Source organism: Salvia hispanica, chromosome 3 (assembly GCF_023119035.1).
Source record: "Salvia hispanica cultivar TCC Black 2014 chromosome 3, UniMelb_Shisp_WGS_1.0, whole genome shotgun sequence".
NCBI classification, from domain to species: domain Eukaryota; kingdom Viridiplantae; phylum Streptophyta; class Magnoliopsida; order Lamiales; family Lamiaceae; genus Salvia; species Salvia hispanica.
Genome location: NC_062967.1, coordinates 31,991,495 through 32,013,447, shown reverse-complemented (window position 1 = coordinate 32,013,447; position 21,953 = coordinate 31,991,495). Strand labels below are relative to the sequence as shown.

The 21,953-nt window shown below is 33.5% G+C and overlaps 3 protein-coding genes across 7 annotated transcripts; 1 reads left to right on the top strand and 2 right to left on the bottom strand.

Annotated features, from left to right (window-relative positions):
* Window positions 1-1,184: 1,184 nt before the first annotated feature.
* Window positions 1,185-3,582, bottom strand: LOC125212900 (probable methyltransferase At1g27930). The gene is made up of 2 exons (XM_048113191.1): window positions 3,031-3,582; window positions 1,185-1,745 (listed from the first exon to the last, which is right to left on the bottom strand). Exons 1-2 carry the CDS (start codon window positions 3,552-3,554, stop codon window positions 1,439-1,441), a joined length of 831 nt encoding a protein of 276 aa, XP_047969148.1. The 5' UTR covers window positions 3,555-3,582; the 3' UTR covers window positions 1,185-1,438.
* A 4,558-nt stretch (window positions 3,583-8,140) lies between these two features.
* LOC125216961 (non-specific lipid transfer protein GPI-anchored 1-like) lies at window positions 8,141-10,604 on the top strand. Its single transcript, XM_048118752.1, has 2 exons — window positions 8,141-8,548; window positions 10,201-10,604. The coding sequence occupies exons 1-2, from the start codon at window positions 8,206-8,208 to the stop codon at window positions 10,389-10,391; spliced, it is 534 nt and encodes a 177-aa protein (XP_047974709.1). The 5' UTR covers window positions 8,141-8,205; the 3' UTR covers window positions 10,392-10,604.
* Window positions 10,605-10,915: 311 nt separating this feature from the next.
* LOC125211106 (squamosa promoter-binding-like protein 3) lies at window positions 10,916-14,647 on the bottom strand. Of its 5 annotated transcripts, none has more exons than XM_048110800.1 (5): window positions 14,413-14,647; window positions 12,704-13,362; window positions 12,495-12,628; window positions 11,883-12,098; window positions 10,916-11,327 (listed from the first exon to the last, which is right to left on the bottom strand). In XM_048110800.1, the coding sequence occupies exons 2-5, from the start codon at window positions 13,294-13,296 to the stop codon at window positions 11,017-11,019; spliced, it is 1,254 nt and encodes a 417-aa protein (XP_047966757.1). In that variant the 5' UTR covers window positions 13,297-13,362; window positions 14,413-14,647; the 3' UTR covers window positions 10,916-11,016. The 5 variants fall into 5 exon arrangements, with proteins under 5 accessions (XP_047966757.1, XP_047966760.1, XP_047966759.1 ...); XM_048110803.1 differs by having other exon boundaries at window positions 14,549-14,646; XM_048110802.1 differs by having other exon boundaries at window positions 12,704-13,317; window positions 14,413-14,640.
* Between the last annotated feature and the right edge of the window lie 7,306 nt (window positions 14,648-21,953).

The following is a 21,953-nucleotide window of genomic DNA, read 5'->3' as shown; positions in this document are numbered from 1 at the left end:
AATTGGCGCGGATGAAAATATTAAAATCAAATTGTGTTGAATTTAAAATAGTAAAATAAAGTCACCTCCTTTTTTTACTCCCTAAGTCACCTTTGTTCATTATTAATTAGTAGTACTATTATTTCATTGAGTATGTCGTCTAATGTTTTATGGAGTAGTACTTTTATTTGAACATGTAACGTAATGTTTCTATCACAAATAAGAAAAATTACACCTTTTAATTTTTATCAATAAAATAGCATCATTACAAAATACGCTACTATTAATTCCATCAAAAATATTAATAGATGTTACGCTACTATTAATTCCATCAAAACATATATTAATAGATGTATCGTTTTTGTAAAATTACAACGATCATATGAAAAGTACAATTTTAATAAATCTTGTATTATACTACTAACGTATTATTATTATTCTTGCTACTTTCTCAATGAACAATTTTGTTATCTTAAACTAATTATTTAATCGATTAGTTATTTATGGAGTAGCTTAAAAATAAAAATAAAAATTCAGAATTCTAACTATTTTTTTGATATTTTTCACAAAAGGATAAGAATTATATTCCCATCGATCATATTCATTCCTTCACAATTTTATTTGTCGGGGAAAGAATTGACAAGAGTATTGAGATCCCAAACTCAGCTCTTCTTCTCAATCTAAGATCTTTTTTCTAATTGATTTTATATCTAAATAATACCAGTAAACAAACTACTCTTGCGACTTCGTTACGATAGGATAACGATGATATCACTTAATATTATACTTTAGTTTTGAAGAAAGGGTTGACTTTTCTAGTTTAAGGTGTTGCTTAAGTTTCTATATTTTATTTTTGACACTGTACAATATTAATTATCATTTTCTTGAGTTGGCATATTCAATTTTCCGAATATTTTTAGTGTACAGAAGTTCTTGTCCGCTATTGTGCAATGGGATATCCTAGTGAACGTGGCAGTGCAGTGGAATATCTTATGACATGGCAGAAGGTGTTTTTGGGATGTCCTTGGACTTGTCTGCCGGGATGTCCACTCCTATTGTGGATGCTCTTATGTATACATCTCATACTCATTCTCGTCACTAATTTAATTCTAATAAGTCTATTTTTATTCATCCTATATATCATATTTCAATATTATTATATCAAATGTACCCAATGCCACCATAGTATATATAGATTCTCATGATTTAAAGAGACAAGCAACTTCATACACATATAATTTTTCAACTGGCATATTTGATACAATTCCATCAAAAAAATTTAGCGTCAGATCCAAATTTCATAATTTTTCCTTTTCATTTTCATAGTTTCATCGAAGATGCAAAATTGAAAAAATTAAAATAAATTTCATGATTTGACAACAAAGTAGGAGTAATTTATTTATTTCATATCTATCTATTTTAATAATTTTATACCAACTCGTAGTCCAGTCAACACAGTCTAGCAAAAGTCTGTGTTGAAATCAGCGGCGGGCGGTATCTGGAAATGCCACAGCCTCCCCTCCTCCTTGACTAAATACTTCTTGCATAGGAACGCCTCAGCGTACCTCTGCTCCACTGGCCGGTCCACGTCGTGCAGGAACACGTGAGTCACGCCCGTTCCCTTCCGGTTCCTCGCCATCACCGCCGCTGAGTATATCGCCGCCATCCTCCCCGGCGCCTCTGGGTAATACCCCCGCGGCGCGTCGATCATTATCAGGTCCCACTCCGTGTCGTACACCTCATTCTCCAGCATGTTCAACGCTAACCTACGCACAACAAATTTATTCAGTAAAATGCTTTAAAGGCGGTTCTAGAAATTCAATTAAGCAGGGACAAATATATTTATATGAAGAAATTTTAGGAGTTTGAGGTGGAACATTTATTAAGGATATTTTTAAAAAATAAATAAATTGATTAACAACTTAGTAAATGAAAAATATTTAGAAGGGGCAATTGCCCCTCACACTCCCTTAGTAAATTCGTCCTTGTTGTTTGGGACCAAGTATATGTCACATATTTGACCGATGCAAGTTTTAAGAAGTTACTCCATCCGTCCTCTAAAAATTATCCACTTTGATTCCGACACAAGTTTTAAGAAATATGAAGAAAAAAGTGGGTTTAAATGTTAGTAGAATAAGGATCTCACTTTTATGTATTGGTTTTATAATAAAATGTGGAGTACAATGAGTTAGTGGAATGTGGGGTCTACTTACTATTTATAGTAAAAAGTGAAAGTGGACAATTAACGAGGGACGGACGAAAATAGCAAAAGTGGATAATTAATGAGGGACGTTGGAGTATTTGACTTTGAAAAGCAAAGTGAGTAGAAAAATTAATGAAATATGGACCCTACTTTTATAATTTTATACTCCCTCCGTTCCATAGTAATAGGGGCGTTTTTCCATTTCCGTCCGTTCCATAGTAATAGAGTCATTTCCCTTTTTAGTAAAAGTCAACACATTTTTCCACACCTACTTTACTCTCTCTTACTTTTTTCTCTTTTCATCTCTCTACCTTTTTTATTTTCCACTTTATTCTCTCTTTACTTAACTCACCTAACACAATTTTTCTTAATCTCCGTTCCGAAAAATTTTCCCTCCATTACTATGGAACGGAGGGAGTACTAATTATGAGTTTGTGAAATGTGGATTTCATTTATTAAAAATAGTAAAAATAAAATGAGACATTTATTGAAGACAGTTCAAACAAAAAAATATGAGACATTTAATGGGTAAAAAAATTGAGGTTCATACCGCTTAAATTTCTATTGATATAACCGTAATATCCGTTGCTAAGCCTTGTCACATATGGATTACCAACCGATGCATGCCGTCGTTGCTAATGGCTTTAACAACGGTAAAACCAACATGGCACAAATAATTTAGCCAAAATCCATGTAACATCATTTACAATGAAATATTTTCTCAGCGATAAACAGCATACTAATCCTCTTATCTCTCAAAATTATGAAGTTTGTAATTTAGGAATTTTTTTATATTATTTATATGAGAGACTTTTTTCACTAACAATACTTGTGTGATTGGTAATTACCTGCATTTGTCGTTGGCACGCAGGAAGGATTTATAGGGAGAGCAGTCGGGCTCGGAGCGGGAATGTCGCATCAATTCGTCAGCCTGGGAGAGTTGGGTGCGGTAGGAGACGGTGTGGGCCCGGAGGGCGGGGGCGTCTCGCAAGACGATTCGGACCCACTTGGGGTCCTCCTCGAGGAACAGCGTCTTGCCATGTGGGTTGAGGGAGGCCCACATGAGCGAGTCCCGCCCGAGCCCGAACACGAGGAAGTTCGCCGGGGCCAGGGCGCGGAGGACGCGGAACGTGACCGAGATCTCGCCCAGCGACTGCTGCGGCACCACCGTGGACGTCGCGTACTGGAGCACGGCCTCCAGCTGGAGGCTCGTTGATGACGAGGACGCCCTCGCGCCGCAGAGGAATGGCGCGGAGGCGTTTTTTGCAAGGAGGACGAATACAAGCGACGCGGCGGCGATCGATCCCATGACCACTAGGGGCAGGGGCCACTGCCGCTCTGCCTTCTTGCTTTGGTTGTTGCTTTTCTGCATTGTTTTTGGGACTACTTTGGGTTTGGATACACCATTTTAAACTACTCCTACTTCATTTTTGTTTTATTCTTTAGTGGGATTTTGACATTTTAACTAAAGGTGTTCATTGGCGTAATTATGAAAATTACATCTTTTCATGATTAATATTGTACTAAATTTTAATTGGCGTAATTATGAATATTACATCTCTTACAAAATACGTACGCTACTATTATTTCCAACAAAACATATATTTTAATTGGCGTAATTATTATTATTATTACTTTCTCAATGAACAATTTTATTATCTTATTCTAATTATTTCGTCGATTAGTTAATTATGGAGTAGCTTATATAATAAAAATATAAATTCAGAATCCAAACTATTTTTTTTCATTTAAGGATCGATAAGAATTATATTCCCATCAATCCTTCATAATCTTATTTGTCGGGGAAAGAATTGACAAAAATTATTGAGAATCTGAGATCCCAAACTCAACTCTTCTACTCTATCTAAGATCTTTTTTTCTAATTAATTTTACTTCTTAATAATACTCCCCAGTTTAAAACTTCGTTACGATATGATAAAGATGATATCACTTAATATTAGTACTTTGGTTTTGATAAAAGGGTTGACTTTTCGAACTTTAGGTGTTGCTTAAGTTTCTCTATTTTGTTTTAGACTATTCAGTTGTGTTAGCTGATAATGCATTAATAATTTAAAGTCTAAAGTGATAATTTCTTTCAAATATTACTAATACTCCGTAGTATAAAATATGGAGTACAGTACTTTTTATTTATTTGAGGGTGTAACCTTTTACAGTGATATATGTATAAGCTATATACGTAATTGTGGTTATTAATGATGATTGATAAGATCATTAAAGAGGTGGTTAAGTCTTGAATGACTATAACATAGAAAACATACATTAAATCCAAAATATCGATAAAATAGATCAAATAATAGACTAGAGAGGGAGTTCATTTCCATTTAGAACACTACTACAATTATTAAACGGTTTAAACCTCATCTTCCTCGTCAACTTTAAATCTTCAACTTCTCCACAATAAAGTAGAACTAATACTATTATTAAATTCCTAGCTATATAGTAGTATTGATTTAGAGGGTGCAAGAAATTAATGTTCATTCATTACACTTAATCCATGCAGGGGATGCTAAACCTTCTTTTTTAGATTTCACTTTAAATATAATTTTAAATTATTAAAATAAAAGAGTTAAATAATTTTTTAATATTAATTAAAATTATAATAAAAAATTGTGTGGACAGCAATAACACATCTTAGCTTAATTTCATTGTAATCCAAATGTGTGACGATCTATAATATGTCGGCTAGATATTTTTATAAGTACTCGACTCATCCCATATTCAATGCTAAATAGGAGTGCTAGTAGATAACTATGTCACATTTGAAAATTATTGATTTCAATCTTTAATTGTGGGAAGAAATACAAATCTTAGTAACTGTTATAAATAGATTAAACTATATATACAATCTGGGAGGAAATCAACATACCCACACCACACACTTTGTGATAAATCATATTTAAATAAAAAATACTACAAATCACTTGGGACTAATCATTCTTAAGATGCTAATTGATAAGAAGCACGGAAAGGGTTCTCGTCCGGTTATCCCAAAAGTTTGATAAAAAGCTTTGGATAGCGATTTTCTATGTGATTACGTGTGGTCGACCACCTGGGACATAAGAATAAAATCAATTTCAGGAGTTTCACCCCATTTGGGAGTTCGAGAAGAAACATTTAGACTTGGCCTTTGGATTTGAGGTTGGTGCCCAAAATTATCCTTCCATCGGATCAAATGAATGATGAATGAGATGTAGTTAGATTTTGGAGAGAACGCAATAATCAACGATGAGACAAGAGCTCCTAATGGGAACTTGATAGCCAAATCAGAATCCAAGAAAACAACATAGAATTAAGAAAAGCTGACTTCATCTTTTGTTTGACCTATCGTTTTGTGTCTACTTGTATCTTGACCATGAGAACTTTCTTTTGGTGACTTGAGTCTTGGGTGTTGTATTCTCTACTACATTCTCTATTTTGTTGATAGCTCGTTGTCCTTGATTTTTGTTGTTCGACTAGGATGTTGGTTAATTTTTTGCTTTGGTGTGTGTTTTTTCCATTAGATTTTTGGCTATTGAGAAGTAGTTCATCGTGGCTACAGGCTTGAGCATATGTTCTTCTCAAAAAAGAAATAATAAAAAAAAATCTTCCATATTTTCAAATTTCTAAATTTGCCAAATTCAAATTTTCCAGTGTTTCATATATATACTTATAATATAATCCTAGAATACATTGAAATTTTCTCCCATAATCCAAAAATGAAAGCTTATTATAGTCGAGACCTGTGAGTAGGGATGTCAATCTAGCCCGAAACCCGCGGGTCGATCCGAATTATCCGGTAAAATCATAGGGTTAGGGCCGAAAATCGCAACATATATTCAAAAGCGGGCTACACGGGCTAATCCGTTCGGGTCAGCAGGTTATGCGGGCTGGCCCGAGTGGGTTGCGGGTTAGCCCGGGTTGAGTATTTAATATAAAAATATAATTAAAATTTTGGATTATGTACTTATATGAAGTATATTTGGAAATATCAATATTAAATACTAGTATAACATTGATATGAAGAATATGTGGTAATTATGTCTTCTCTCTCAAATTGAAAGTTAGGGTTATATGGAATGCATGATTTCTAGTTAATTGTAGTCAGATTCATGTGTGCTATTAATTAAACGATATGTTTATCTATTTTGTTTCACTTTTCAATTGCTATTATTTTCTTTCTCTTGATTACTTTGATAATACTTTACTATTTGCAACAGTCATGCTTTTTAATAATTTAGAATATTGGATTGGATAGAAAGTAACAGGTAAGATTACTATTGACCCGAATAGTCCGTGGGTTAGGTCGAAACCCGAAGATTTAGGGTTAGGGCCGAAAAATTCACAGCCCGAATAACCGGCACCCAAATAGCCCAACAACCCGAGTGGATTGCTCCGAACCCGAGCGGGTTAGCCCAATTGACATCCCTACCTGTGAGCCTAGATATTCAGAGTGGATCTCCTGCTCCACTTCTCATGCTCCACCTCTCACAATCAAATAAAATAATCTACCATCACTTATTTAATTTTTATCATAGTTATAATATTATTTTATTTGATTGTGAGAGGTGGAGCAAGAGTGGAGCAGGAGAAGTGGAGCAGGAGATCCGCTCCGATAGAAATTCCGTATCCTTGATTTTTTTTCTTTCATTTCAATATTCTAAATGCAAAATCATTTTTTTAATTCAGACAGCATATTACGACACATGTATAATTAGTGATGCCTCCTAATAGTACTAATTAATTGTATATCGCCAGTTATATATAGTAGGATATGGCTAAACTCATAAATGTGTGAAGATATATCGACATTAATAAATGTATAATGTTTGGTAGGAATTAGGAAAGCATTTTGGCAGTCCCAATTAATTATGCTTCCCACGTGACATCTTCATATTCATACACCTAACTGAAAATGCAATGTGGACCATTGTTGAGCCCATTGCCCAAAACCCACACCACTTAAGCCCATTATTCCGGGTCGCCCCAAGTGTCGCTCCGATCCGTCTTTGACCCATATTTGTGACCCGCAATGTTTCGTTTCAAATCGATTACGAGGAGCCTCTTATCCGCACCTTTTTACCGATGGATTCTTAGTCTTCTCCGATCATCTTCTTTCTCCCTTTCGTCTTCTTACCCAAAAATTTATTTTATTGTTTTATCCATTTATTTGAAGTATCTAGAAAAAAAAAATAAAAGAATTTTATGTAATTTATAAAAAAAAATATATAATACTCCTCATATAAGCTATGTGGAGTAACATAATTTTGTCACGTGCATACACGAAGGGTAAAACTATTTTTTTTTCTTTCTTTTACGTTTTTATATTTAGATTTGATATTGCATTCGTGCCAAAAGCGAAATATGAACGATATTATATTTGGTGGTACCCACTTTGAATCAAATCTGCTTCCTGTGGATTTTGGCGGGACTTACCGGTTTTCGCCATTTTTTGCCCTATTTCACGTTCTTCCATGTTTGACATAAAAACATAAATTAATTATCGGTTCACAATTCAAAATTATTGAAATCGAAATTGGTCTCTTTGTACCTTTATCAGTTCTAATTCTAAACCGGCGATTCCAATTATGCCGGTGGTTAAATGGAAATGACAATAACTTCGGTTTCGAACTAGCAGTTTTCTACCAGTTTCATCTATTATATGCAAAATTTTAGCAAGTTGAAACCAAAACCAGCAATTAACCGTGTGAAAACAGTAGAACCAAAACTTGACCATCTAAACCGCCAATTTAATCCTAGTGGTAACCATAGTCGACAATTATAATGTAAAAATGTAGTTGTTAATTTAGTAAAAAGGTCCTAAAATGAATGCTACTAGCATGTGAAGAAGAATCAAGGAATCGGTAGTTGATAGCGCCACGTGTCAGGCATTGCGCCAAGTGTTTGAACACGTAGAATTCCTTAGAGCTCATTAATGGCGGATGCATCCCTCAACCGCTCCCAACCACCTCCCCTTTTCCCCCAATCAATATACACTCCCAACGCTCCAAAGCAAAAAGTCACAAATGGGTAACAACACGAGCGCTCGGTTCGCGGCCGCGGTCCTCTGCTGGCTCGCGGTCGTGGGGATCACGGCCGAGACGATCGCCGAGAAGTGCACGTCCGAGTTCCAGAAGGTGACGCCGTGCCTGTCGTTCGTGACGGCCAAGGCGCAGGCCCCGGGCAAGGACTGCTGCGCCTCGGCCACTGAGCTGAAGGAGGAGGATCCGGAGTGCCTCTGCCTTTTTATTCAGCAGGTGCACAACGGATCCAATGCCGCTATAAAGAGCTTGGGCGTGCAGGAGGCGCGCCTCCTGCAGCTGCCCGCGGCTTGTAATTTGGCTAATGCTACCATTTCTGAATGCCCTAGTAAGATTTCTCCTTTTTTTTATTACTCGGATTTCGTAACAATCTCATTTATTCAAGTCTATGTAATACTTCAATTTTTTGTTAGATTTCATCTTCAAATTAATTAATTATAAATACTACTCCCTTCGTTCCATACTAATAGATGCATTTTATTTTGCACACTCGTTTTGAAAATATAATTATAAATAGTTAAATTGGAGAAAAAGTAAAGTAATAGAGAGAATGTTATAGATAAGACTCTTCTCTACATTATTCTTTCTCTTACTTTACTTTTTATCCACTTTAACTATTTATAATTATTTTTTCAAAACGAGTGCGCAAAATGAGATGTCTCTATTACTATGGAACGGAGGGAGTAGTACTAGGAATAATGCGTTAAATATTTAAGTTGATTTTACTTTCTATATTTAATATCTAAATCTAGATCTTGTGTTAGATTTCACCTTAAAATCAATTAGTAATACATTTTACTCCATATATTAAACATGCGAACCCAACCTCTCTTTTCTAAAAAAAAATTGTACTTGAAAATTGTTAAAAATTCTATTCAGTCTTTTACCAAGAGAATCTTCGTAAGACCAAAATATTGGGATTTGGAGGATGGGTTGAGGCTGAAATTATATACGTACTTAATTACTAGAAAAGAAAAAATGGCTGCATAAGTAATTTAGGGGAAAGACAAAATAGTTTGGCAGAAAAAACTACTGCAAAAATAAAAAATGACTACATTTATTAATTTTTAGTATATATATTTGTTTGTAAGAAAATATAAATATCAATATTTTTTCTGCAATGTAACTAATGTGGGTTGGATATTGATGATGGTGCATCCACCAATTTTTGCTATTTTTTCTTTTTGAGAAAAAAGTTCATGTACCGATGCAATAGATTTAAGAAAATTGCTAAAGAGAATGGAGGGATGTACAAAAACATGCACTTAGATATTGGAAGCAGATAGATGTGTGACATGAGTCATAACCCACTATTTGTAATGACTTTAAATTGAAAATATTCCAAATGATATAATGGTAGTTTGAGTAACTTAAGTAATTAGTAATAAACAATATGTTTATGATTTGTTATGTTGAAATATAATACTTTTTTAGTCAATGGACAAACCTTTTACTAGTTCGACTGACTTAATTGATTAGTAATTATGGGATTAGTTTTGATGATACAATAAGGTGTATTGGATTAATTTGTTGTTATAATAAGTGTATAATATTATTGAAAACATAAACATAAGAATTTACAAAGAGTTTAGGAATTTACATGCAAATATTGGCTTAATAAATATCATAATTCAATGTTGCTTTGTTGCCTAAACGTGATTTCGTTTCGGTTGACGTCATAAAGTACCACTAAGTAAGTAGTACTGAAACAATTATTCATTACAAAATCAGAATACATCAATAGTTTGATAATTTAAAGATAAGTAGTAAATTTTAAAGCTGGTATGCAAACTTGGGATTTTATAAAAGTTTAGAAATTCACCGAAAAATTACTCAATTTTTTAATTAATGGTATTTATATGTGCATTGGATTCTTTTTGCCAAATTCATTCATTTTATTAATACATTATTCTATATATTCAAATTGTTGTCATATGATTATGTAGAATTATTAAATTTTTTTATATTTGCGATGGAAAGAGCTTCTAAACCTGCCTCCAAACTCAACTGAGGCTGCCATCTTCACCAACATCTCGGCAACCACGGCCCCGGTGGTGACACCTGGGACGCCATCAACCTCGGGGGCAACCAGTAATGGGGATTGGCATAAACCTCAAGTTGCAGGATGTGTGGCTATGGCGATCTTCCTCTTGGGGTTGATGCCTTCTTAAACTGTGATTTGAATGCCAATTTGTAATGTAAAAACCATACTTTGCTTGCATTTTGTGATGTTGGACTATGAGTTACACTCCATTTTGATTCACTAAGTGCGTATTATATTCGACATATGTACTAAGATAGATTGAAATTTGTGATATTTAAAAAAAATTATTGTCTATGTACTTGGATAGGCGGCACCCAATTTATGTGACCATCATTTCATACTCCGGTGTGTGTTTCTTTAATTGTTTTTGGTTTTCTTGTCGATTCCAAGATATGTTTTGTATGCATCCATATTATCTTGAGTTATCCAACAACCATTGCTATTACGAAAAAATATCTAACTAAATCACAACATTTGTACATTTCTTAATTGTGTCATACAATTAAAATTTTAATAAAATTTGTCATTTAAATCATAATTTTTGCTTTAACTTCTGGATAAATTTAGCATTGTTTTATATTACGATGATTATATTATGTAATTGCTGAAGACATAATGAGAAAACACACACAAATATTCACACAACGCTCATCAACAAATCTAGAAGTTTCATAACATGGATCCTTGTGCAACAAAAGTTCAAAAAGCAACAAAGCAAAAGAGCAAGTTAGAACATTGTTGTTGAATGGTAGTCAGTTCAATATGTTGGAATACAAGTCTGTCTCCTCGCATGGTGTTACGAACAGCTGGAAGCTAGCGTCGGCCGGCCAATGCTGATGCGCGCAGGGCGGATGCAGCCAGAACTCCGAAGAGGATGAAGACGACAGGGGCGTGCCTTCGGGGATTCCATGCATTATAGGCTGAGTTGCGCGGGCTTCATTTTCATGAATCAGATTCCAAGCCATGGATTCCGGCCCCCACGAATTGTTTGACAGAAGAGAGAGAGCACGAGGATACTCGGGCGCTGCATCTAAGTGGGAAGAATATGGGGATACCTTCGAACCTACATATTGCAAGAACAAACATAACTGACCAATCAAGATTGTATCGATTTCATGTTCGTTTCGTGAGATTGAAACTCACAACATAATCTCCGACGGATAATCACATGACAATCTATCATTCCAACCAAATAATTACTCCCTCCGTCCCACAATAAGAGTCCTGTTTTGCGATTTTGGTCCGTCTCACAATAAGAGTCCTATTTCACTTTTACCATAAATGGTAAGTAGGCGGTAGGCCCCACATTCTACCAACTTATTCCACTCACATTTTGTTATAAAATAATAGATATAAGTGGGACCCATATTCCACTAACTTATTCAACTCATTTTTCCTTACATTTCTTAAAAATCGTTCCATAACTAAATAGGACTTCTATTCCGGGATGGAGGGAGTACTTTTTTTTGCCGGGATTCAATCTTTACTTATCTTATATTGTAGTATATCGCTATAATATTGTCAAAGCAACAGAACGACGCCTCAGTGTCTTAAAGCATGAAGAAATTTTTTTCCAAGCTATACTGCAAATGAGGATTTGAGTTGTATGAAGACAGACCTGGATTTGAAACATCAGCCACAGAGATCTTTGATGCCGGAAATCCTTTGGCTGGAGTGTTAACGAAATGTGGATGTTTAGCTCCCGGAATATGCATTTTCTCGCTGCTAGCCCCGCCTCCACTAGACTTCGAAGGATGATATTCTTTTGTCAGCGTGAACTTAGCGTGCACTGGTGGACCGTTGCTCAACAGAAAACTCATTTGCTGCCTTCCTCCTGCACACAACATATGAAAATTAGGCTAATACTACCGAACTCGGAATAAATCTTCAGCACAGGAAGTCAGCATTTTTCAACTCCCTCCTATCACACTACTCTTTCCAGTTTGCGGCTTATCCCTAAATGCACACCGAGCAATTTTCACGTATGATAAGCTGTCAATGCATTTATTTACATACCGAGAAATTTCCAACACCAATTAGCCAGATATGATCATATTTAATGTCAGTGTCCATATAGTTGCTTAGATTGATTACTTATGCCAAATTATTGTGCACGTGTTCTCATTCAACAACGGGCATTTACGTTAATATTTAAGAGTTGGAAAGCAAACATCTCGTGTTTATAATATTTCAAACAGAAACTGTAAAGGGCTCAAATGGATAAGTATACCATAGAATGGTGACGGGAGCCTTGTAGCATACTGGATGACGTCCTGCTGTGGCTTCCTGCGTCGTGCATTATGATCAGAAAGTCGTCTTCTACAGCTGCGCTTCTTTTCATCAAATTCAGACGGGCTATGGAACCTTCAAACAGAGAGAATAGCATTAAAACTCGGAAAACATGTAAATGATGTGATACAATTTTATATCTGTGTCTACCTGCTACACTGCTGGCAAAACCGGCGTTCAAGGCCATCAATGACGACCTTTGGGGCTTTGGAGTGGATGTTGCAAACTCTATGCTTCCGGTGATAATCTTTGGCCGTTGTAAGGTCAACATTGCAGCCCTCGACCACACAGCGAGGCATTGGGAGATTTCCACCTGCCGATTTAGTTTTCTTCAATGAAGCGCCTGATGCACTCTTGACATGGCTTCCAGCCCCGCTGTTCTCAAAGTATGTTCTCTTTCCAAGCTTGAGGCTGATCAGTGGCTCTACCGAGCCAATGGAAGCTTCCGGAGTTCCTTCTGATTCCGTAATTTTAAAATTTCCGGAAAAATCTTCATTAGCCATGAGGTTCTTTGCTGAGGAATCAGAAACTGATATTGAGCTCTTTGCTGAAGAAACACGACCGCCTTCCGAGCCAGAGGCTCCACTGTTCCCACACCCGGCCATTAGATTGAAGGATCCGGCATCAATTTCCCGATCATCAATAACAGTCCAATCTACTAGTTGCAGCTTTTTTGAACCCAACGCGTCATAGCTTTCCCAATCCCACTTAGTATTCCAATCCATCTCCAAACAGTGGCTCATTAGGTGGAGTTTCTCAATCAACTAACCAAGCAAGAACGATGTATCATACAATTATAGATGAAGAAACTGCGCGTAACAAGCAACATAATAAGCGAAACTACTTCAGAAGGATCGAATGACAACTAATAAGATATCCATAACAACACTTTATCAGTTATCACAATTACCATGAAGACATCACAACGTAAGTAATCACCCCATGGAAAAGCTACAATTCCTTGTTTCAAGGATAAGCAAAACTATGAAAAATCATTACGCTCCGTGATAACTAACAAGCATCATATAAAGCATTCAACATCACCAACAGCCCATGTACTCAGCCCTCAAATTAACAAGACAAAATACAACCAAAGACAAAGAAATCCAATCAAACAGCTACAAATAAGAAACATACTCTTTGCAAATAGAACATAACACAAGCAAAGACAAATAGGTTCATTCAAACATACTGCTATGAATAAGAAACCTAATTAATCTTTGTTCAAAATTTCCTACCACAAAAACCAACCCAAGGCAGAAAACTCTCCAACAATGGATGAAAATGAATAGAACTTGCTAGAGAAAAAAAGAAGAAAGTGGTAGGTAATATACATTCTTTTTTTAGCCCCTTTACTCAGATGAGTGGAAAAAAAACAGAATTTCACTGTTGAACTGCCTGCAATCCCAATCAATCACCATCCTTTTTTATAGCAATAAAGACTCCACCTTTTTACAGTTACTATTTACTAGCAATGGGCACCCACCAAGATTGACAACCATGCCTCTTATACATAACCATTAAAGAGAAGATAAATGGTCTTACTGCCTTGAGACAGAAAAGAAACAGACCTAAATATGTTGCTTTTGGCCTCTCTTCTCCACCAAATAAAACAAAACAAAATCCAAAAATATGCATATAATCAATCCCTCCCACCATCAAAATCAAGACTCCATCTTTGATGAGGAAAGTCTTCACTAATAACCCCCAAACTGCAGACAAATTCACCCAATTGTTTCCCCCAAAAACAGAAAGCAATCAATTACTCAAGAAAGCAATCATTAGTTAATTAGTTAGACAGAAGCAAGGACATGAAAAGCAACACAATTTTGTTGAAAAGAAAAAGAAGTGCAGCTTACCCAGTTGAGAAAGGGGGGTGAATTTTATGTTACCATAAGGAGAAAGTGAGAAATAAGAGGGGATGGGGGCAAACTGGCAATAACAATGGTGTGAGCTATTTTATGCAGAGGAGGTGGGTCCCATTGATGTGATTACCGGTGGGAGATCGGACGGTTGGGGAGGCTGCTCAACTCTTCCACTACCGGAATGTACGATTCTTGTTTCTGCTGTTTTGTTGATGAATCAATTCCTTTCCATTTGACTCATCTTCCACTAACTCATTCTTACTCACATTTTATTATAAAACTACTTCCTCCGTCCCACTTTAAAAGTCTCATTGATTTTTCTGTCCTCTTTTTATAAAAATGATAAAAAAAATAGTTAAAAATAAGAAATGGTAAATTAAAATAGAGAATAATATAACGAATAGTCTTATCTATATTTTTGTCTCTCTTACTTTACCGTTTCTCCAATTTAATTGTTTTTTATCATTTTTACAAAAAGAGAGCAGAAAAGCCAATGAGACTGCTAAAGCGGGATGGATAAAGTAATATAATACAAGTAAGACCTACAATCCACTAACTTTTTCAATTCACTTTTCATTACATTTCTTAAAATTCGTGTCGAGTCAAAGTGGGACAAATTTTGGTTGACGTAAGTAGTAATATTAATCATTTATCACGTTTTATGCAAATATTTGCACTTTATCATCTTTCTTTTTTCCGATAGATTTTTGGATAGAATAAAGCCAAAAGAAAGAAATAATTGATGTGTGAATGAATTTCTCAAAAAAGAAATAATTGCATTAAGAAAAATTTTGTGAAATTGATGGAGTCGTAAACGACAACAAAGGAAAACTAAAATTCTAATTTTATGAGTTTAATTTGGAAAATTAAATTTGTGCCTTTTCACATTTTACCCAAATTATCTAATTTCGCACGGCAAAAAGAAGTCTATCCAAATGTGAGATGCAATGTCAACATCTTAATAGAAAAATTAAATTAATTACACTACATAACAATTTAGATGCAGTCACTTCTTAGGACAAATAGTTTGAAAAATGATAGAAGTTAGATCAAGTTTTAAAATGAGTAATTATAGTACAATTTTGACATTTTTTAAAATCATCTCGTGATGAAAAATTCTACTATGGATCTGAATTTATCGATGGGGTGTGCACATGTGTAAAACAAAAAATCTCTACTCACGTAAAAGTAATCGAATATTTTGTCCACATAGTATTTTCCGTTGCCATTATACATAATTTCTTTATATCCTATATTATTGGCAATTGCGAAAAATATCAAAGTTGTGACATAATCGATCATTATTGAAAATTATGGAAATGACTAGAAATTGATCAAACTTGGGCAAAATTGAGATCGACCCAGGTGCACATTTATGGGGCAAGAGGGTGTGCTTGCCCTTTATCTAATTCTCCCTTGGGAAAGTCGAAACGAAATAAACCTCACAATCTACCGATTTTCTTTTGTTTGAAGTAAAAGACATCGAACAATGTTGTTTTGAGTTCTTTTTTAATATAGTGGAATTATAATTTTACCTATTGGCTATTATTAAGAAAACATTCTCCCTTTTATTCTATCCTGCTAATCACTTATACCTAATAAATTCGTATTATAATTATGTTATGAATCCGCCAATTCACTTGTGAAATATCTTGTGGTGAAATGGGGTTCACAAGTGGTATGTTGACAATGGTGTGTGAAGTTGACATGGAATAATTCACACAAGACAGAAAATTTGTGGACGTAACATTTCCTTTATGCATTCAATTTATTTTTCATCTTACTTTTTGTCTTAAATTTGTTTTTTTAGTATGAATATGTTTTATATAAACTAATTGTTTCTATCTGGACAAAAATGTGTCCTGCGATGTAGATCGTCAAATCTGCTCTGCCGTGTAATTAAACGTGATTTGTGTGAGACAAAATTTCAAAAATAAAAGACAGATAAAATCGTGATATTAATTTGATATAAATTAATTGAACATAAATTGCCACTGATCTATCATCTAATACATATTTTAACTTATTGGTATTTGGGACCGCCGCAATTAATAGAACTCAACTAATCTAGCGTACATCATTGTCTAAATAAACTTTAAGAAAGCATAGGTCATTTTTAACTTTGTAACTATTCATTTATTTTAATATATGTATATTAAAACATTGTCTTGCTTTTGTGTTTTTACATGTGAGATGTTGATCATATACTATAGTCTATAGGTTCTGTACTAACTAATTTAAAGTAATAACTAATAATTTTCAATTATGTGTATTAAAATTATTAATATAAAGACATAATTATATTAATATAACACAAAGACATAATTATATTAATATAACATGTAAATTTAAATATCAACAGAAAAGACATAAGTTTATTAATACAAAAAGATTGATAAATGTATATCTTCTTGTTGATATTTTTAACAGGCATAATTGATATTAGTTATTAGTTATTACTGTAACTTAGTTAGTATTTGATCACACACCATAGTCTATACTATTTTAAAAATTCATTAATTTACTACTACAAACAAAATACAAATATAAGAACATAATCTAATTTTGTGTTGCAGGTTGCTCGGAACTTAGACAATGACGATACTGATGCAGAGTATCTAGTAGCCTCTTGTGCTATTGTCGCAACAGGTGTAATATATTCTTTTACTTACCCAAAGAGCTAATAGCATGCTTGCTATCTTGGTTGGGCACTCCTTTCGCAAGTTTGACAGAAAGTTGTGGATCTCTTTGTTTTACATGATATGATGGTCGATTTTAGTTTATTCGGAATAAAATGATATTTGAAGGTTTTGAACCAAATTGGGACTTCGAGAAGAAAATGTTAATTTTGCACTTTCACTCGTGGACTTCGAGAAGAAATATCAGAGGTTGGAACAGAGATTAAAAGTACCCCAACCCTAAACCCTGAAACTCGAGGTTTGACTTTTCTATCTCTTCTTCTCTCTTTGGCTGCGTCTTGGGGTGTTGTTGCTTGGTTGCTTTGGTTGTAGGCCTTCTTTTGTTAGTTGTTAATCCGCTGTTTTTGTTAGCCTTTTGAATTTCCTTTGTACGTTGGACCTCTGCTCGCCTTTTATGGTTTTGAGCCTTTCTAAGGGCATAAAAAAGAAAATACGTGCTATATTCAAATAGGAGTAGACAAATAATTCAAAATTCAAATAATTACACCAACTCAAACCGAAATAATAATAGTACTATGGTTGTCATTTTAAAATTTTTAATTTTGTTATTATTCTATTCGATTTGAATTTGATTAAAATATTAGTGTTAGATAACTATAGTTCAAATCAAATTTTCATAAATTCGGTTTGGTTCTTTTTTATTAAAAAAAAGATGTCTAATATGCTAATTTTCAGAATTGAAGGAATTGGGGATCGACACCTCACCTATATAATCGTAAACATTAGCTAGGGACCACAACTTAAGAGCCAAACTTTATTCCAATTACATAAAGTTAAAATGCTACCTTGCGACTATTTCTTATATAGGGTTCTTAAATATAGTCATACAGACATTATTACTATTGTATTTGTGTGTATCTAGTAAATAATTCAGAAAATAAAATTCGAATAGTCAAGTTCACATTTAAATGAAAAACTTGGATTTTCATTATTTTTTAAGGAGTAAAGGGCAGATGTAGTCCCTAACATATTGTCGTTTTATCAATTTGGTCCTTAACATTATCTTTTTGATTATTTGGTCCCTCACAAATAAACTCAGATCCGAATCGGTCCTCACTTAACAGAACCGTAAAAAAAAAGACGATGACCGCAATTTGACTACGTTAAATTACTAATGGTAATTAATTATACCTAATTATAATTCTTTTCCTATTAACAAAATTGGAAAAAGGATAGTATCAGTTGCAAAATGAAAATGAATAATTTGTAATTTAATAGGAATTAAGAATTATAATTAAGTATAATTAATTACCATTAGTAATTTAATATAGTCAAATTGCAATCACCGTCTATTTTTTGACGGTTCTGTTAAGTGAGGACCGATTCAGGTCCGAGTTTATTTAAAAGAGACCAAATAATCAAAATGATAATGTTAAAGACCAAATTGATAAAACGGTCATATGTTAAGAATCACATTTGACCTTTATTCTTTTCGAAGCATACATCAAAATCTTGTGAAGCAATTCATGCTTACTGATTGTCAACAAAAGTAGATTAATTTCGTATAGAAAATCACTACTCAAACTTTTGTTTCTTTGATTATCCTCTTATATTATAGTACTAGTAATTATTTCATATCTAAAAGTCAAGCCTAATAATTATAAATCAAAACGAGGGCACTTTCATTGGGCCGTTTTCATTCAAACTTTGGGCTTTTCAGTGAAATATTCTGAATTTGGGCTGGCCCGTTTGATACTTCAAACTTAATCATAATAAGCCGGAATTTGTATTATTTTCTCCTCTACCAAAAACTTAGTTGGCCCAATTAATTTGATAACAAATGAAATGGGAAAATAATTTCGATTCGCTTTCCACCTACTTAGTGGGAATTACAGATTCAAGAAACATAATTCGGGAATGACACACTGAAAAATATCGTCGTCTATATTCAAAGATATAGGCAGTGCAGTTGACGTTGTTGGCAATGGAGTGGATGAAGAACGAAAACTAACCCAGTTTCAAGTAAAATCTATTGTTTTTATATACTCCCTCCGTCCTATGAGAATATGCATTGTTATTTTTTAATTTTTGAAACTATTTTCTCTCTAATGAGATGATAATAATACTTTAATTACTTTATATTTTTATTTCTCTTATATTTTATTAATTGTATATTAAAACTCATATACTCAACAAAAAAAACACACTCCTATGGAGACAGATGGAGTATTTCGGTGTGTTATCTGATTATTTTTACAATCCCAAGTTTAAAAAAATCTTAGATTCGTCATTAATGGCCCTCATGAACTGGTGGTAAAATCGCTGAGGCTCCAACTCCACATAAATCCATCATTTATTAGAACACTAATAACAAAATCACATTGAGAGAAGAAAACCGAGTTTTTATATAAAAAAAAAAGGTTAGGTTAATCATAAGATTTTAGTTATATAGAAATTGCCAAATATTATAGCACGTCAAATATATCATAGGAAATATTCAAAGTCATCAAAAACCTTTTTTTCCCTAAATTTGAAAGACCACTTTATTTGGAAGTTTGTCATGAAAAGACTCTCCACCTACTAGACAAGAAAAGCAAATCCTTGCCTCAAATCAAGATAAAAAGATCAAACAATTGTAAAAAGTGGTTGTTGAATTCAACATTCAAATCAGCAAACTAATTGCACACGTAAAAGAATGATTACCATAGCTTAAAATTTAAGGCCAAATATGTTAATGTTGAGTGATTATCACAATAATTATGAGATATGATGCATTTTGATTTAGGCCCCCACAAAGATGAGATGAAATTGTGTGACATGATTACCCACCCACAACCCTTTTTCTTTAGTATTTCAAAAAACCCATTTTAGATTTCTTTAAATCAATATAATTAAATCCGCTTATTTTAGAAAATATACATAAATTAATAATTGCAATCAATGTTTAAAATCTAAAATTTAAAATTTTACTATTTAATTAAGATCTAAAAAAATATAAAAAAGAACATGGTGTATACAACCATGATATTGCTGTTTCACAGCACTCTTTATTTTAGAAAATATACATAAATTAATAATTGCAATCAATGTTTAAAATCTAAAATTTAAAATTTTACTATTTAATTAAGATCTAAAAAAATATAAAAAAGAACATGGTGTATACAACCATGATATTGCTGTTTCACAGCACTCTTTAGATATGGGAAGAAATAAACAAAATAAATAAAATCATCATCATCATTGTATTAACCTAGCTATTCGCCTCTCTTTCATCTTTAGCACTTCTCTCCACACATAATCATTGCATACACATAATCACCCCAACACATTTTGAAATTTAAAAAAGGTGAAAGCAAATAAAAACAATTTGCGAAAATCCTACTACTTGAAAACTTTTTAAAGAGAGAGAGACCAGTCAAACAAAGTAAAAACTTAGTTTCCAATCGGATACAATTATTTCCATGAAATCGATAATATAATTTTTAGACAAAACGAGGACAAAGCCCACGACTCGATCTATAAGCTAGGTCAGTGAAATAACGAGCGAGACAAGATCAAAAAGAAAAGATTCCTACTCCAAATCTCTACCAACAGAGTCACATAAAAGACCAACAGAAAAGATCAACTTAACTTACCTCTTTGCAGCTTATGTGGACACGACCCTTGAGCCAAATACCAAGACATTATAAAAGTCGTTCTTCTCAATATCCCAACTTAGAAATTCAAAAATCCACCTTTATTCTGATGAGTCATGTCTTCTTATTAAACATATTGACCTTTGTTCGAGTTTCTTGAAGTCTTCTATTCTCTGAAATTAACAGTACAAATAAACTTATTATTTGTTGTCTTATTTTTATTATGTATCACATAATAATAGTATAAATGATAGTATATCAAAGTACATTTAAAATAGTAATTTTACAATAAATAAATTTCCTTGGAATATAGCGCTTGATCATTTGAATGTGGTACAACACATCTTTTTCATTTTCTCTTTTTCTTTTTCCCAAAGGAACAAACAGTACAAGAATAATAACGCAAGTTAAACTAGTGCGTAGTTGTATAATCATTTTAAGGAATACTAACAATTTAACCAATTTCATAATTGATTATAATTGTACATTATAGGCGTGTTATCATCTCTACATATAGAAAGCGTGTAATGGATCATCATTAGATTGAGACATTTTCTTGCTTGTTTTTATACTCATTATTATTATAGTATTATTCATATACATATAATATGTTTGGTACTTTACCAAATCAAAATACTACTACTACTCACATTTGTGAGATTCCTCGAAACTTTTAGCTAACGCAAAACCTTCAACCAATAACTTTGGTATCCATAAAAATGTATTAAAATATTAAAGAAAAACAATTCAGATATTTAAGAGGTTACAACATTGATTTTAGAACACGAAACATATATAAGATCTAGTTACATATAATGGCGGGTCTAATGAAATCATTGGATCAAATATAGTGAAAAAGTTATCCCAACTTCAGAAGGTAGAAGCGTTGCGACACTTGCCGTCGGTTATGGATTACAGATGAAGAATTGAATATTGCGCGCCAATGATAAGGTGATTGACCCAAAACTCCCTATATGTGTAATTGATTGTATATCTAAATATAAATAGACAGTTTAATTAAAATAATGTAATCTGGATTTATATGAATAAAATGAAAAACGATGCATTAAACCGAACCGACGACCATGAGAGGACCGACAAAGGTGGACAGTGAGGCGGTGTCCAAGGAAGGAGGTGATAGCGATTTTCGAAACATAGGAAGAATGGGAAAAAAGATAGAATATGGATAAAAATTTAGTAATAATTTATCTTTATAATAATGTAAGCAAATGTAATTGCATATTTATAGATAAACCTAATA